The sequence below is a fragment of the Phyllostomus hastatus genome, unplaced genomic scaffold (assembly GCF_019186645.2).
Source record: "Phyllostomus hastatus isolate PE091 unplaced genomic scaffold, TTU_PhHast_1.1 phas_contig_118, whole genome shotgun sequence".
Lineage (NCBI taxonomy): Eukaryota > Metazoa > Chordata > Mammalia > Chiroptera > Phyllostomidae > Phyllostomus > Phyllostomus hastatus.
The window spans coordinates 9,351,943-9,370,149 of NW_025333543.1; the positions used below are offsets into that span (position 1 = coordinate 9,351,943).

The window sequence follows — 18,207 nt, forward strand, 5'->3', positions numbered from 1 at the left end:
GACATCTTCAAATATACAAACATCTGAATCATAGGGATGCCAGAAGGAGAAGAGGAATAGCAAGAAACTGAAAGTTTATTTGAAAAAAATAATGAAAGAAAACTTCCCTAGTTTGGTGAAAGAAATACACATACAAAAAAAGAAAAAGCACAGAGAGCACAGAGTCCCAAACAGGTTGGACCCAAAGAGGACCATACTAAGACACATCATAATTAAAATGCCAAAGGTTGAAGATAAAGAATCTTAAAAGCAGCAAGAGAAAAGAAAGTTACCTACAAAAGAGTTTCCATAAGACTGTGCCAGCTGATTTCTCAAAAGAAACTTTGCAAGGAAGAAGGGACTGGCAAAAATATTCAAAGTGATGAAAAGCAAGGACCCACAACCCAGATTACTCTATCCACCAAAGCTATCATTTAGAATGGGAGGGTAGATAAAGTGCTTCCAAGACAAGGTACAGCTAAAGGAGTTCATCACCACCAAGCTGTTATTACATAAAATGTAAAAGATGTATTTAAGAAAAAGATCAAAACTATGAACATTAAAATGGCAACCAATTCACAATTATCAACAACTGAATAAAAAAACAAAAAACAAACAAACAAACAAAAAACACAAAAAAACTGAGCAAACAACCAGAACTGGAACAGAATAATAGATATGGAAATCATTTGGAGGGTGAAAAGGGAGAATGGGAGAAAAGGTCCAGGCAATAAGAAGAATAATTAGTAGGTACAAAATAGACAGGGGTGGTGTTAAGAATAGTATAGGAAATAGAGAAGCTGAAGAACTTATATGCACAATCCATGGACATGAACTAAAGGAGGGTGGATTGATTGAGGGGAGGCTGATACTGGGTGGAGGGGGGCAAAATGGGAAACATTGGAACAACTGTAATAGCATAATCAAAAATGGTTTTTTTCTAAATTACCTTAATTTTTATAAGTTGGGAGATAATTCCAAAGCAAAGAAATGAAAACAAGTTACTAAAAAAGGTACAAACTTAAATTTTGACTTATTATAAACATTGAAAAAATATTTTGTTTTGAAATCATACGTCAACTGTAATTTGCAATATAAACTAGTCTGAATCCTTCAAGTTTATTATGGGTGTTGACTCATGTGATTTCTATAAGGAACCTACAAAAACTTTAAAAATGGAAGTAACAAGATAAAAGCCTCGGGTTTTAAAATTATAGTTGAATTTGTTTAAATATCAATGACATAGTACATGTCTAGAAAATATTCTGAAGCACAAGAGAGAGGTCATTTTTATTATTTCAAAATAATATATTCAGGATAATACAGGTTGAGTTTTAAAATATTTAAGATTAAGTTTCCATATTTAAAAAGAGACCAAATCTATAACTGTAAACTATAACACTTAGTCAAGATGGCCATATAATTGAACAAAACATTTTACATACAAAGTGCTAAAATATATTGTAACTATTTTCACATTTGCCTACTTTTAAAAAATAACACAAGGTTTTTTATGGAATAACTGCACAGTAGACAACAGAGGAAAAGTACTATGGGTACAAATATGAAAGTAAGAATTCTATTAGTGTTCTCTCTTACAGAGAAATATTATTTAAAAAGTGCTAATATTTTTTATTATGAATAGTAGCAGAATATATTTAAATATTAGACAAACCATTTAGTTGAAAATTTTTTCAGGATAAAAAGTGAAATAGTTTAACAAGTTCAGGTCCATTAAAAGGCTTTATATGTCAATACACAGATGACAGTTTTACTTCCTAATATATACGCCTAAGGTAATGCTGGGCATAGGTAAATACTCAGATTCTGGTTAGTAAGAAATAGTACAAAGATGTTCTTATATTTGATGTAACAACTGAAACACATTCTTTAGACACGGAAGAGAAAGACAGATGATGACTAGAATTCTATTTAAACCAGAACATTTAAAGTTGTGTGTATGTATGTGTGTAAACAGGGGATTCAAGAATTTGCTAACTTTGTTTTTAAGCCCTCTAAGTAAAGATATAAGTAGAAACTAGGTTTCCTCTTAAAGAAGAAAACATAGCTGGTATTGTCATGCTTTAGATTTAAAACCTCTCTTAAAAGGTTAGGTTTGCTGAAAGCTTCCTAAAAAAAATACATTTGTTTTTATAAGTAATTTGATTTTCAACCAGAAAAATTGAAAATAACTATTAATCTAAAGTATACTTTCAACATTTCCACAAGACATTACATTAAATCAAACCAAACTACAACTCTGGGAAGATCAAACTTAGGAGAGAGCATAGCGTGAAAATTTCCTCTTCCTTTTCTCTTTGCAACACAAAGTCTCTATCTCAATAACTGTATAGTTACTTGTATAACTGACTTATTTTTGTACATTTAAGATTTTATAACATATCATATCAGTTCAATTTATCATAAAATTGCAACACTAAAATTTGGTCACAGTAGTGGATGTCGAGAATCCCATTGTTTGCAATGACTTGTATTAAAGATTAACTGTGTTATGTACAGAACATAACATTGCTTCAGACACAAACCAAAACAAACATATAACTTCCCCCTTAAAAAACAATACACACAGCTCTCAAATAAAAAAGAAAACTTTTGAATAAAACAAAATCAAAATATTGGTATTGTAACATTAAAAATCTCCTAATTTAAATTTAATTTGTCAAAACTATTTCACATTCTTTATAAAATATAGCTTGTTTAATAAGGCCTTATGTTTTTATCCAAAACTTTATTATAACTTTTAAATTATGTGTAAAAATGCATATTCTAGTTAAATTTTATAGTTTTTTTAAAGCTATAGTCCTACAGCTATAAATACATAAAGAAAATACATACTTAAGGCACTTTTAACTTCATTTTCCCTTAAGGACACACATAGTTCAGGCTATTCACTTAAAACTTTGTTCTACATCTAAATAATCATTCAAGCAGCAGATGAATCAAGAGGCTTCCTCAAATGTCACATTCTGCTTGAAGCCTTCTGAATATTCCATAGATATTAGCTGTTCTTTTCTGTTTATTCCCATAGCTTTTTGAGTCTCTCTTTCATAATCCTCACTTTGGTATGCCTTGTGGTTCATTTTTTACAGGTCTCTCTCCTCTGCTAAAATGTATCCTCTTGTGGTTGAAAACTGAATGACATCCACCACTGCATCTCAGCAAGAGATGATATACCCTAGGCACTCAATGTCTGTTGAACAAATGGAGAAAGTGGAAAACAGAGCATGCAGATAAACACTGGGTGTCCAACTATTGTTTGGATTTGTTTCCCGAAGTTTAAAGTAAAAATGTTTACCGTTAACCATTAATAGATACACATAAAAAAAAAGTCTGGTTTAAGTACCCACTGAGAAATAATGCATTTGGAGAGAGAAATTTCTGCAAATGATTAAAAGAAACAGAAATGTGTATGAAAAGGGGCAGATATTTAGCTTTTTTTTTTTGGTCAAAATGTCTCTTAGTCATTGTTTTCTATTAAGAAGTTTACAAGTAGTTAAAATTTTACATATTAAACCATGTAGATTTGGTTAGAGGAAAAAAATGCTTTTAGAGATTACTTTAAATGCATTAACAGAGCAAATACTTGGTTGTTTGCTTCATAAGAATCTTACCATGTGCTTTTCTTCTTAACAATTTTTTTAAAACGCTCTCCAGTTTTAACACAAACAAAAGATAAATATTCATGAAGGAAAACAAATTCCACAGCATTCCATACAGATTTCCAAACAGTCTGACGATTCGCAACAGGCATCCATGATGCCACAATCCATGTCACAAGGGCAGTTACAATCATCTCCCATTTCATCTCCACAGCAACAGCAGCAGGCTTCTGAGGTGCAGATACCACATGAAGCTTGTCCCAGGACAATATTGCAGAGGGTCAGGAATTCACAGAACAAGCAGGCCAGGATACAGTGGACACAGCAATCTTCATTTTCCATCAGGAGACCACATAGTGAGAAAAAGAAACACAAAATATATACATCATCAATAAACTGAATAATGAGTTGATCAAAATAAAGTAATCCAGAACGCAATGACACACAGTCGTAGAAGTCTTTTGGAAGCTGGAAGCTCAAAAAAAAAAAACAAAACACACACACACAAAAAAAACAAAAACACCTTCAACTCCAGATGAGGGATATTTATAAGTAGATACTCCATCTGAAAAAAAAAGTGATTGCAATTGTGTATACATGTATATGAGCATGTGAGTTACATTATTACTCTCACACATTATTCCTTGGTCCTAGGTTCCACTTTCTCTAAATCCATCTTCCCTATATCCTATTGCTCTCTGTAACATAAGCTAAAATGATTCCATGACATTAAATCCCTTCAAAATAAAAATTTCCTTCAACTGCTCTAGTAACCTGCTCCAAAATTGGGAGAGAAAAAAATGACATATTTAGTGTGTTACTGAATAATTGAATCAATAATTAATTGGAATTTATTAACCTGAGATCAACATGTTCTACTTGTCAATAAAACTGACTCAATTACATGGTCTCAAATATTTTTAGTTTCATAAGAATTAAAGAAAAACCCAGACACTCTGGTTGGGTACAGCCATTGTTTCTGGAATCCATGATTTTCTGCCTATTTCTAACAAAAGGATTTGTACTGAAATAAATGTGAATGACACAGTAAGACTGCTTTTCCATTATCTGTGTGGCAAAGCACTTTATATTTTTATTATTTCCTGAGAAATTTCTAATAATCCCTTTCTAAATAATGTTTACCAAGCTTCATGAACTGATACAAAAAGGTGAGGAAACAAACAGATCACAATCTAACATTCTTTCCTTTAGAACACTGATTTTCAACCCTTTTCCTCTCATGGCATACGTAAACTAATTAATGAAATTCTGTGACACATCAAAAAATATATCTTTTTGCCCATCTGACAATAAAGTGTATAGTTTTGATTCATTCACACTGGATAGCTATTTTTGTGTTCGTTGTTGTTGTTTTTTTTTGTAATTTGACAATCTAAAGGAAAAGAGGTCAGTAGTACTACTGACTAAATAGTTAGGTATTGTATGTTTTAAAAATTCTTGTGGCATCCCTGGCTGGTGTAGCTCAGTGGATTGAGCAGAGGCTGCGAACCAAGGCATTGCAGGTTTGATTCCCAGTCAGGGCACATGCCTGGGTTGTGGGCCAGATCCCCAGTGGGTGCCACATGAGAGGCAACCACACATTGATGTTTCTCTCTCTCTTTCTCCTTCCCTTCTAGTCTCTAAAAATAAATAAAAAAACATTTTTAAAAATTCTTGTGGCATACCAGTTGAAAATTGCTGCCTTAGAATTTTGTGGCAAATAAGAGGATCAGATGAAGGAATCTATTTATAAAGGAATTTAACACGTGATATAAAATAATTTAAGAACAATGTTGTAAGGCATTTGTCCAATTTCAGAAATATTTGTGAATTTTTACCAGGGCAATTTCTGGGTTTGTTTTCTGTTTGTTTGTTTGTTTGTTTGTTTGTTTGTTTTGGTAGTTTATACATGCAAGCTTCAATGAGGGGATTCTGCTTACAACAACAGTAACGATACAGAACAATCACCATCCCCTTGTTGCAGTCATATACCCTGTGTTTCTGTAGTAGCTTTAAAACTGAGTGCCTATGATGAGTTTCAGTAGATTGTGTGATCATCCTATAATAAATTCCTCAACTGCTTGGATATGCCTGTTTCTTTGTAGTTTCTAACTTCATACAGAGTCTCTAACTGTGCAAAAGTGGGAAATATGGAAACACAAGGTGATATTCTAAATGCCACATTGCAAAAAGGAGGGAAGGTCAAAAAAGAACTCAAAAAGGGAACTCCGGAGCTGTTTGTAGAATTAAAGGCTAAAGAACACACCAATCTTATACTTCATTCTTCTCGGTGCCAAGCCTACTCTCATATGCAATAACCTATGGAACAATTGGAAAAATACCATAGAGTTGTAAGAGTCTGCAGGTTTCTTTACATATTCCCCTCATGTTTTAGTAGTTGCCAATCATATCAGGAGAATGCTGAAAGCAACCATATGAATCCACATTCAAAACCTTGGGAAGTCCAGGTTTCTAGAATGTGTCTGTGGTTTATCTCTTTCTACATTTTAAATAATTTTTTATCCTAATACCTGTTATACATATTTTTTGTATATTTGAGCTTTTTAAAGGATTATATTACCATTATTTCAAAAATATTCAACATGTTATAAACAGCTAGCTTTATCATCATCATCATTATTATTATTATTATTATTATTATGAAAATAGTGTTAAACTTGTAGCAAGCTAGTTCTAGTCAATATACTTTCAATCAAATACTCATATTAACTAATTCTAACAACACTGTTGACCTTACCCTTCTTTTCCTCTGTTGGATCATTGTATTTCAAGACCCCAGGTAGTGTTGCTCAATGGATTGAGTGCCTGCCTGTGAACCAAAGGGTCAGTGGTTCAATTCCCAGCCAGGACACATGCCTGGGGGAGGGGTCCCCAGCTGGGGGAGTACAAGAAGCAACAACACATTGATGTTTCTCTCCCTCTCTTTCTCCCTTCCTTCCCTTCTCTCTAAAAATACATAAATCTTTAAAAAAGACAAAAAAAAAAGACTGGATAGGGGGATCAAAAACTCACTTGAAAATGAATAATATTTAAATGAGTCATTTTAAAACCCTTAGAATAGCCCTGGCTGGTATGCCTCAGTGGGTTGAGTGCCAGCCTGAGAACCAAAGGGTCACCTGTTCGATTCCCAGTCAGGGCACATGCCTGGGTTGTGGGCCAGGTCTCCAGTAGGGGGACTGCCAGAGGCAAACACACATTGATGTTTCTCTCCCTTTCTCCTTCCCTTCTCTATAAAAATAAACAAATAAAATATTTTTTAAAAGATAAGAAAACCTAAGAATACTTATTGAGCATTATGGTATTTTGCCATATACAGTGTGCATTGTTTTGCCCAAAGTTTTGAGGGAAAAATAAGGATGTGCATTGTACATGGGTAGTACCAATTATGTATCTATATAAATGTTTTTAATTCTTTTATTTATGCTTTGCATTAAAAGTGTAACTCTAGAAAGCAATAATGATATCCATATGCAAAATAATACTCTGGAATATGATAATCCATTTTGTTTCTAAATATAAATAAATAATTGAGTTGAAAAATTAAAGCAAAATTTTTTTTCCTGCAAGCCTGAGCCAAAAATGTAGGTGTGCATTATACATGGCAAAATATAGTAAATTCTTTATGCACTTATCATAAAATATATCATACTTAGAACTATATGTATGGATGGATTAATTTCATTTTATTTTGTTTTTTTTTTTGTTAAAATCTAAATTTCATATTAATATTTTTCTTTTTGAATTTTTGAATTTATTCATTTTTTAATTTACCAGTTTTCCCCCCATAACATCTTCCACCTTCACCCATTCTCCTCACCTTCCATAATCACCTCACCATTGTCCATGCGTTGAGTTTTTTCTTTTTTGCTCGGTCCTTCTACCTCTCCCAAATCCACCCTCCCAGAGCTGTCAGCCTGCTCTCTATGAGCCTCTATTTTGCTTGTTAGTTTAGTTTGTTCAGTAGAGTCCACATCTTATGATATTTGTGTGAAATCTTATGATATGTGTCTTTCTCTAACTGGCTTATGTCACTTAGCATAATGTTCTCCAAATCCATCCACATTGTCACAAAGGGTAAAATTTTCTTCCTTTTTATGCCTAAGTAGTAGTCCATTGTGCAACTGTACCATAGCTATTTTATCCATTCATTTACCAATGGACACTAGGGCTGCTTCCAAATCTTGGCTACTGTAAATAACATTACAATGAACATAGGGTCACATGTATTATTTTGAAACACTTTTTGGGTTTCTTCGGATATATTCCCAGAAGTGGAATCTCTGGGTAAGGCAGTCCCATTTTTAATTTTTTGATATAACTCCATACAGCTTTCCACAGTGACTGCACCAATTTGCAGTCCTACCAACAATGCATGAGGAGTCCCCTTGCTCTACATCCTTGCCAATATTTGTTGTTTGTTGATTTATTGATGATAGCCATCCTGATAGATGTTATCTCATTGTGGTTTTAATTTGCATTTCTCTGATAAGTGACCTTGAGCAACTTTTCATATGTCTATTGACCATCTGTATGTCTCTTTGGAGAAATGTCTATTCAAGTCCTTTGCCTATTTTTAATTGATTTGGGGGGGGGGGGTTGGTGTTGAATTTTAAGTTATTTATAAATTTTGGATATTAACTCCTTATCCAATGTACTGGCAAATACGTTCTCCCATTAAGTGGACTGCTTTTTCATTTTGTTGATGGTTTCTTTTTCTGTGCAAATACTTTTTAGTTTGATGTAGTCCCATTTCTTATTTTGTTTTGTTTTTTTTTCTTTTTCTTGACTGAAGAGATATATCAGAAAAAGAGTTGCTACAAGGAATATTTGAGACTTTACTGCCTATGTTTTCTTCTAGGACTTTTATGGTTTTAACCTAACATTTAATCTTTAAATCATTTTGAGTTTATTCTTTTGTGTGGCATAAGATTTTCAATTACAGTTTCCACTCAATATTATTTTGTATTAGTTTTAGATGTACAGCATTGTGGTTAGAGAATCACATGCTTTACTAAGGATTCCATCCAATATCTATATTGTACCCACCTGGCAACATATATAGTTATTAAAATATTATTGACATATTCCCTATGCTGCACTTTACATCCTTGTGACTATTTGTATCAGTATTTCGTTTTTTTTTAAGATTTTAGTTATTTATTTTTAGAGAGGGAAGGGAGGGAGAAAGAGAGAGAGAAACATCAATGTACGGTTGCTGGGGGCCGTGGCCTGCAACCCAGGCATGTGCCCTGACTGGGAATCAAACCTGCGACACTTTGGTTCACAGCCCACGCTCAAACCACTGAACTATGCCAGCCAGGGCTTGTATCAGTATTTCTTAATGCCTTCACCTTTTTAAACAACCCCCAAACTCTGGCAACCAACAGTTTGTACTCTGTATTCATGAATGTGTTTCAGTCTTCTTTTTTTCTTTATATTGTTCCTTAGCTCCCACATATAAGTAAAATCATATGGTATTTGTCTTTGGTATAATTAACTTAGCATAATACCCTCAAGGTCACTAATTAACTTAGCATAATGCTCAAGGTCGCAAATGGTAAGATTCATTTTTATGGCTGTATAGTATTTTGTTGAATGAGTATTTTATTTATCTATCTATCTATATATACATAGATATATATATATATATATCACTTCTTTCTTATCCAGTCATCTACTAATGGGCACTTGGGTTCCTTCTCTATCTTGGCTGTTGTAAATAATGCTGCAATGGACATAAGGGTACACATATTCTTTCAAATTAGATTTTTGGGTTTACCCAGAAGTGGAATCACTGGGTCATTAAGGCATTCAATTTTTAATTATTTGAGGAACCTCCATACTGTTTTCCATAGTGGCTGCACCAATATTCATTCCTGGCAGTAGTGCATGAGGGTTTCCTTTTTTCTATAACCTTGCTAACACTTGTTTGTTGATTTATTGATGATAGATAGCCATTCTGACAAGTGGGAGGTAACATCTCATAGTGGTTTTGATTAGCATTGCTCTGTTATGTGGAACATCTTTTCATTTCTGTTGGCCATGTGTACAATACAAATTTCATTAAAATTTATATACATTTTTAAAAGTTGTGATCAAAACCAAACAGTTAAATGGTTAGATATAGATAGTTAGAAAAGGTGATTAATTGGGCATTGTTTACATTTAAAAAATATTTACAAAATGGATCCATTTTAAAGGGGAAAGAATGGTCATCTTATCCAGCCTTTGGGCTGAGGGCTATAATATCTTCAAAGCCTCCTTTGGTCCCTTCCTAAGTATATTTTCCTGTTCTGAGTTATAATCACTGTTATGAATGTTGAATAATTTTTCCTCTTGCTTTTCACTGTTTACCATGGTGAATATTGTAGAGAATCAGGAATTCACAGAACAAAGCAGGACAGAATACAGTAGACACAACAATCTTAATTTTCAATTGAAAAGAGAGCACATAATGGGAAAAAATGGAATACAAATCATACATAAACACCCATACATAATCAACCAGAAAGTAAAGTAAACCATATAAAGAGCATTTTTATTCAACATATGTTTCAAACTTATGCTTATTGACTCATATAAGTATAGTTCATCTATTTTGCAGGTGTATTATATTCCTTTCATTTAATGCACTATAATTTATTTATCCATCATACTACTTATAAATATTTTGTTCATTTCCAGTGTCATTTGGTATTCCAAATGTGACTGTTTGAAATAATTTTGTGTAAGTCTGGTAGAGCACATGTTAAATAATTATTAGAAGAATGGTTGGGTCACAGGATATGCATATGTGCATATCTTATCAGGTAATTCTAAATTTGTTTCCAAAATGATTGCTCCAAAATTTGCTCCACCAATCAAGTGTGAAAATTCTCATTATTTCACATACTTACCAATCTTTGAAACCGTCATACTTTTATATATGCCAATTAGTTGAGTGTGAAAAGGTGTCATTCCTACATGAAGATGGGTAGAAATGACATTCCAAACTAAACAACTCATTGCTACTCAGGATATATTTATTTGACAATTAAAATCTCTTCTAGATCATGGACAATAATGACACTTTTCATTTGGAAATCACAAGCCCTATGCCAAGAATAAACTTTCTCCACACTCGTACAGTTAGCCAAAAAGATCTACTAGATAATTTAAGTCTATTAAAATGTCATTGTATTTTTAGTAAACAAAGGAAGCGAAAACAAAAATTTCTTAGCTCTAAACAGATCAAACACTCTTTTCCTAGCCTGTCTTTAATAACACATGATTTCTATAATTAATGGGTATGAGTGGTGGTTTTACATAAAAGGGAAGCTTAGCATTAATGAAAAAGAAGTATTTATTTGCTGTTGTCAGAATTAGGACAGGTGTCATCTTAGGGCAGTGTTGTTTTTATCACTCTTTCATTTTTAGAAACACTATGTATTTAAGAAACTTGTTTTGTACTAAACTCTCTTTGCACTTTTTATAAATGTTAATTCATTCACTTCCTATAACATTCCTAAGGAGCAGTTCTGATATTATCTCCATTTTACCAATACAGAGACAGTCACAGAAAGTTTAGGAAATTGACACAAGTTATAGAAGCAATAAAGTAGCAGAGTCAGGGTCAGAGCCCACAGATAGACCATGCTCTAATACAGCATGCTGTGTGTTTTACCACTTCAGGGATGGGTCACTTCAAACAGTTGCTTCATCTTACTGGAGGGAAGATTAGCTATAAATACAAAAATTCCTGCTGATTTGTCTTGAGGATTTTTGGCCTAAAGTCAACTCCCTTTTCCTTTGTAAAGATAATTTAGAATTTCAGTATTAATGAATAGTTTACAGTAAATGTTAACCTTCAACAAGTAAGAACAAAGTTGATGAACTGCTGCTAGTCAATTGTTGAAATATAACAAAAAGATGGTGGCTCAGTCAAAAGAAAAAACTGTGAATTTAAAATACAAAAAACTAAAGTCTAAAGTTACATGAACAAGAACAATGTAGAGATTACGTAGGAACTCTAGTGGTAAAACTAGAATGGTAAAATGACAGAAGTCTCAAAAGAATAAGCTCTTTATGTAAATGTTAAAACTTATTTCAAGAATTTATATGGAACCATAAAGGACCCCAAATAGTTTCAGCTTTTTTGAGAAAGAAGAACAAAGTAGAATGGATCACAATACCTGATATCAAACTATACTACAAGGCCACTGTAATCAAAACAGCATGGTACTGATATAAGAACAGACACATAGGTCAATGGAAAAGAATAGAGAGTCCAGAAATAAACCCAAGGCTCTACAGTCAATTAATATTTGACAAAGAGAGCAGAAGCATAAAATGGAGTAAAAATAACCTCTTTAACAAATGGTGTTGGGAGATCTGGACAGCTCTTTGCAAAAAAAAAAAAAAAAAAGAAAGAAAGAAAGAAAGAAAGGAAGAAACGACCACCAACTTACACCATATACAAAAATAAACTCAAGATGGATAAAAGACATAAATATAAGTCATGGCACCATAAAAGTCCTAGAAGGGAACACAGGATGGAAAATCTCAGATATTCCACATAGCAATATTTTCACCTACATGTCCCTTAGAGCAAGGGCTATAAAGAAAAAATAAACAAGTGAGACTACATCAAATTAAAAAGTTTCTGGGTGGCTAAAAAAAGTATCAGCAAAATGAAAAGGGAACCAACTCTATGGGAAAACATTTTTGCCAAAGATATCTCAGACTAGGGTTTGATCTCTAAAATATATAAAGAACTCACATGACCCCACAGCAGGAAGACAAAAAAAAAAAAAACAATTAAAAAATGGGCAAAGGACCTGAATTGGCACTTCTCCAAAGAGGACCTACAGAAGGCCCATGGTCATATGAAAGGGTGCTCAGCATCATTAGCCATCAGAGAGATGCAAATTAAAGCCACAATGAGATACCACCTCACACCAGTCAGAATGACCATCATAAACAAATCAACAGACAAGTGTTGGAGAGGTTGTGGAGAAAAGGGAACCCTAGTACACTGTTGGTGGGAATGTAGACTAGTACAGCCACTATGGAAAACCATATGGGATTTCCTCAGAAAACTAAAAATGGAACTGCCTTTTGACCCAGCAATTCCACTGCTGGGATTATATACTAAGAACCCTGAAACACCAATTCAGGAAAACCTGGGCACCTCAATGATCATAACAGCACAATAAACAATAGCCAACTGATGGAAACAGCCTAAGTATCTATCAGTAAAAGAGTGGAGCAAAAAATTGTGGTACATTTACACAATGGGATACTACACAGCAGAAAGAAAGAAGGAATGCCTATCCTTTGATTCAGCATGGATGGAACTGGAGAGTATTATGCCACATGAAATGAGCCAGTGTGAAGGACAAATACCCTTTGACTTCACCTATAAATGGAACCTAATCAACAAAACAAACAAGCAAGTAAAATATAACCAGAGACATGGAAATAAAGAACAAATTGACAGTGACCTCTGGGGGTGGGAGAGGGGGAGGGTCAAGTCAAAGAACATGTATAAAAGACTCATGGACAAGGACAACAGTGGGGGAGTATTGAATGTGGGAGAGGGTGGTGGGCAGGGTAGAGGAGAGCAATGGGAAAACAATGGGGACAACTGTAATTGAACAATAATAAAAAGATTAAAAACAAATAAAAAATTAACAAAAATAAACATCTCTAAACATAGGTTCAATTTAATTTACTAGAAAAGCACTTTGGGCTATTCTGAAAAACCAAGTCTCTTAAGAAAAAGCCACAAACCAACATGCATTTTAGAGATTAAAGTGATATTAAGCAAGGTACATTTAAACAGACATCTACCAGAAAGTGGAGAAATACCTATATATATATAACAACCAAACACATAAACAAACAATAAAAGAATCCATAATACTATCAAATCAATTTAACAATCTGATTTTTATCCCTTGCCAGAAACATTTTTCTTTTTGGTTGTGTTCTAGAAATAGTAGTTTGTGACTTGGGGTAATAAAAAGGTTAAAATAAACTAAGAAAAAGTAATTGTTAATTGTTACCACTATCACTCCCATCATCCTCAGCAGAATCAAGAATCATAAAAGACCCTGGATGGTGTGGTTCAATGGATTAAGTGCCAGTCCACAAACCAAAGTGTTGCTGGTTCAATTCCCATCCAGGGCACATGCCTGGGTTGTGGGCTGGGTCCCCAGCAGGGGATGTGCAAGAGGTAACTAAACACTGATGTTTCTCTCACTCTTTCTCTCTCCCTCACCCTCTCTAAAAATAAATAAAATAAAATAAATCATAAAAAGCATTAAATATTGGTTTTATTTGAAGCACAGACAGGATTATAAGAATTATCAAAGTAAGAGTTAAAAGGAGAAACAAACAAACAAAAAAGATGAATCCTCCTCATCTATGTAGTTTACCATCAGGAACAAATCTTTTCATACCGTTCATGAGGTTTTTAGTTTTTATGGTTTTATTCAGTCATAGTTGCAGATTTTGTCCAAAGTATTAAGCTTTGACAAATCAACTAAGGTTTTGGGAAGGGTTTCCATCCCAAACTGGGCCCAGGAAGAACTGCACAATGCAGTGTATTACTGAAAAGAGAAAACAGCACAAGACTGACTACTATAAATTTAGGAAAACAAAGGAAACTACCAGCAGCCAAGTAGTTAAAAATCATGACAGGAAGTCTTCAGCAGAGCATTTGATTAAAAAAATAAAAGTTTATGAATTACTGCAGGCATAAACCGAATCAAAACTTTGTGTCTTATGAAAGATCATCAGTGTTAAACCCATGTAGCTGGTATCTCTGGAAATTGGCTAGCTTCCCAGTACCATGAAAACAACAACTGAAACTTACTAAAACATCAACTCAGAGGATGGTAAAAATATTTGTGACTGATCCAAGGGACTTTGTTGTGTTTAAAATGATTCATTTTTATAAGAACATGTTAGTTTAATAATAAAATAATCCCCAATTAATTTACTCAATCATATGTTGCCAAAAATACTAGCAAAATGTGAGGAAAACAGTTTTAATAGTAGAAGGATCCCTAAAGAGTCATCAGAAAACTATCTGCACAGTAAACTCAGCTCTATTCTAAGAAAGTTTTTTATTTCGTTAGTTTTCTTCTTTTAAGATGTGGTATGATTTGCTCTGAATTTCTTTGAAAAAAGACACCAAACAGTGGAGTACAGGGAAGTTAAAGAGCAGTGGTTTCTGAGAATAACCTACAGCCTCTTTTTGAGCAAATGCAGATTTCATGTGTCTTATCTTGACTAATTTCAAATAATGTTTCCTATGACTTAAAATGCTTGAAAATACTTTCTTAATCAGGTCCCTATCACATAAACTATATACTGAGAAACACAGGTACAAAAATATACCAAAAAACAACTGCAGATGAGAACATGAGCAGTCAGTTATGTGTAATTAGTAATTTAGGAAACTGCATTGAGAACAAACCTGACTTTGTAGTTCTACAACCAAAGCTACAGAGAACCCATAAGTTGTTTCCATGTCTTGCTGCTAAGGCTCACATCTCTCTGATAGGGGTACTCACTGTGCAGAGGAAGTCCAACTGGCTGGGGTCATTCCTACTCCCAGATATTGCTTTACTGTTATTTTTCAACACAAAAAAAAGCATGCTAGAGGTAGGTTTTCTCGGTTCTGAATCCCAGCCAGAATGCCTAAGTTAGTGTATGGCCTCTGTGAAAAGCCATCTGTGCAGGACAAGACACAGACATCTCCAGGCAATTCAGTTCCTCAAGTGTTCATGGGGGCAAGAAATATTTACTAATAAAGCACAGTAGCTCAGCTCTAAGTAGTTCTGTGTCTCTAAGTCAGAGGACTCACAGTATCTGGCCTACAGCATAGAATGACTGGCTGCCTGCATAAATTGAAAGTATGCCTCCTATACAGAAGAACCCTCTGGCACATTGCTGTCCTCATGAGGTCATGGGTCTTAGCCAGAACACAATTAACATTTTCCTGTTGAAGAAACTGAGTTAGGTCAGGAGTAAAATAAAGAGAATGATGTTTTACATTGCAAAACAAGGATGACCACACTTGGGAAGCAACAATAATCTTTATAATTTTTTATTCAACAAACTTAAAAGAACCTTGGGAAAAAATAGCACCATTTTCTAATACCTAATGAAAGAACTCCTCAGTAAATTTCCTATCACCTGTTCCAATTCTGGAATTCATCCTCCTCCTATGGAAGGTACATTTGCATTTTATTTTTTATTGTTATTTTTAAACATATTTGGATAGCTTTTATTTTTACTTTTTCATTTTTTTCCTTATTTTTGAATGCTTTTTTTAATTTCTACATCATTTAGTGAATTAATTAAGCCTGACTTAAAAAAAAATAATTTCCACTGTTGGTGGGACTGCAGACTGGTAGACTGGTATAACCACTATGGAAAAAAGTATCAAATTTTCTCAGAAAACTAAAAATGGATCTGCCTTTTGACCCAGCAATTCCACTGCTAGGATTACATCCTAAGAACCCTAAAACACCAATCCAAAAAAGAACCTATGCACCCCAATGTTCATAGCAGCACAATTTACAATAGCCAAGTGCTGAAAGCAACCTAAGTACCCATCAGTAAATGAATGGATCAAAAAACAATGGTACATTTACACAATGGAATTCTATGCAGCAGAAAGAAAGAAGGGGCTCCTACCCTTTGCAACAGCATGGATGGAGCTGGAAAGCATTATACTAAACAAAATAAGCCAGGTGGTGAAAGACATATACCATATGATCTCACCTTTAACAGTAACCTAGTCAACAAAACAAACAAACAAGCAAAATATAACCAAAGACACTGAAATAGAGAACAGGCTGACAGTGATCAAAGAGGAGAGGGGAGGGAATTTCAGAGGAAAAGGAGAAGGGTTTGCAGGAACAAGTATAAAAGGACACACGGACAAAAACTAGGTGTGGTGGGGGTGGAAATGGGAGGGAGGTCGGGAGCACTGCGGGGGGGTGGGCTGGGATGGGAGTAAAAGACAGAAAACTGTACTTGAACAACACAAAATAAAATTTTAAAAAAATAGCATGGTATGGGCATAAAAATAGATATACAGATGAACAGAAACAAATAGCCTAGTAATAAACCCATACCTATATGGTTAATTAATCTATGACAATGAAAGCAAGGACATTCACTTCAGTAAAAACAGTGTATTAAAAAATGGTATTGGAAATTTTGGATAGATAATCAAAAAATGAAACTAGATCACCTTCTTATATAATATATAAAAATAAATTCAAAATTAATGAAAGACTTAAATGTAAGAACTACAACTGTGAAACTCTAGAAGAAAACACAGGCAGTATTATCTCAGACATTTCTCTTAGCAATATTTTTTTCACTATCTTCTTGGGTAAGAGAAACACAAAATAATAATAAGCAAATGGGACTACATCAAACAAAGGTTTCTGCACAGCAAGGAAAAACATCAACAAAATGAAAAGACAACTTACTAAATGGGAGAAAATTATTCCCCAAAGATCTATCCTATAAGGAGTTAATATCCAGAATGCATAAAGAACTCTGACAACTAAATACCAGAAAACTAAATAACCCAATTAAAAAGTGAGCAGAAGTCCTAAATAAACACTTTTCCAAAGACATAAGATGGCCAATAGATATATGAAAAGTTGTTCAACATCATTAATCATCAAAGAAATACAAATCAAAACAACAATGAGATACTACCTCACATCTGTCAGGATGGCTATCATCAATAAATCAACAAACAAGCATTGGTAAAGATGTGCAGAAAAGGAAACCCTGGTGCAGTGTTGGTGGGACTGCAGATTTGTATAACCACTATGGAAAACAGTAAGCAGGTTCCTAAAAAAATTAAAAATGGAACTGCCTTATGACCCAGTGATATCATTTCCAAGAATATAACTGAAAAATATCAAACTACTAATTCAAAATTTATACGTACTCCTATACTCATTGCAGCTATTTGCAACAGCTAAGATATGGAAGCAACCCAAGTGCCTAACAATATACAAGTGGATAAAGAAGCTGTAGCACATATATACAATGGACTACTATTTGGACATTGAAAAAAACAAACCTTACCTTTCTGACAGCATGGATGAACCTAGATGGTATTGTGCTGAATGAAATAAATCAGAAAAATACTAATAGCTTATGGTTTCACTTTTATGTGGAATCCAAAGACCAAAATAAACAAACAAAATAGGAACAAACTCATGTGTACAGCAAACAGATGGGTAACTGACAGAGGAAGGGGTTTGTTGGGTTGGCCGAAAAAGTTTAAGGGATAAAAAGTACAAATGGGTAGTTAACAGCATGGGAAATATAGTCAATAATATCATAATAACTATGTATGTGGCTAGGTGGGTTCTTGAAATTTAGGGGCAGGAAAAGGCAGTTACAAAGCCTTCAATTCTCCGTTTCAGAAATGAAGAAATAAGGACAGCATTAGTGATAATATGGTGTCAGTTGGGTCGGGCATGATGACTTTGAGGAATAGAAGGAAGGTAGTGTTAGCAGGAGTTGACAAGACACTGGATGAAGCAGTGATGGGAAGAGT

At 33.9% G+C, this 18,207-nt stretch overlaps 1 protein-coding gene across 4 annotated transcripts in view; it reads right to left on the reverse strand.

Moving 5' to 3' along the window:
• Positions 1–1,240: 1,240 nt before the first annotated feature.
• The window catches only part of MDFIC (MyoD family inhibitor domain containing), a 108,308-nt gene continuing 91,341 nt past the window's right edge, over positions 1,241–18,207 (reverse strand). For all 4 annotated transcript variants that reach the window (XM_045848076.1, XM_045848051.1, XM_045848060.1 and 1 more), the window contains one exon: positions 1,241–3,928. In XM_045848076.1, the coding sequence (XP_045704032.1) occupies positions 3,681–3,928 (248 nt within the window). In that variant the 3' untranslated portion in view covers positions 1,241–3,680. The remainder of the gene's footprint in view (positions 3,929–18,207) is intronic.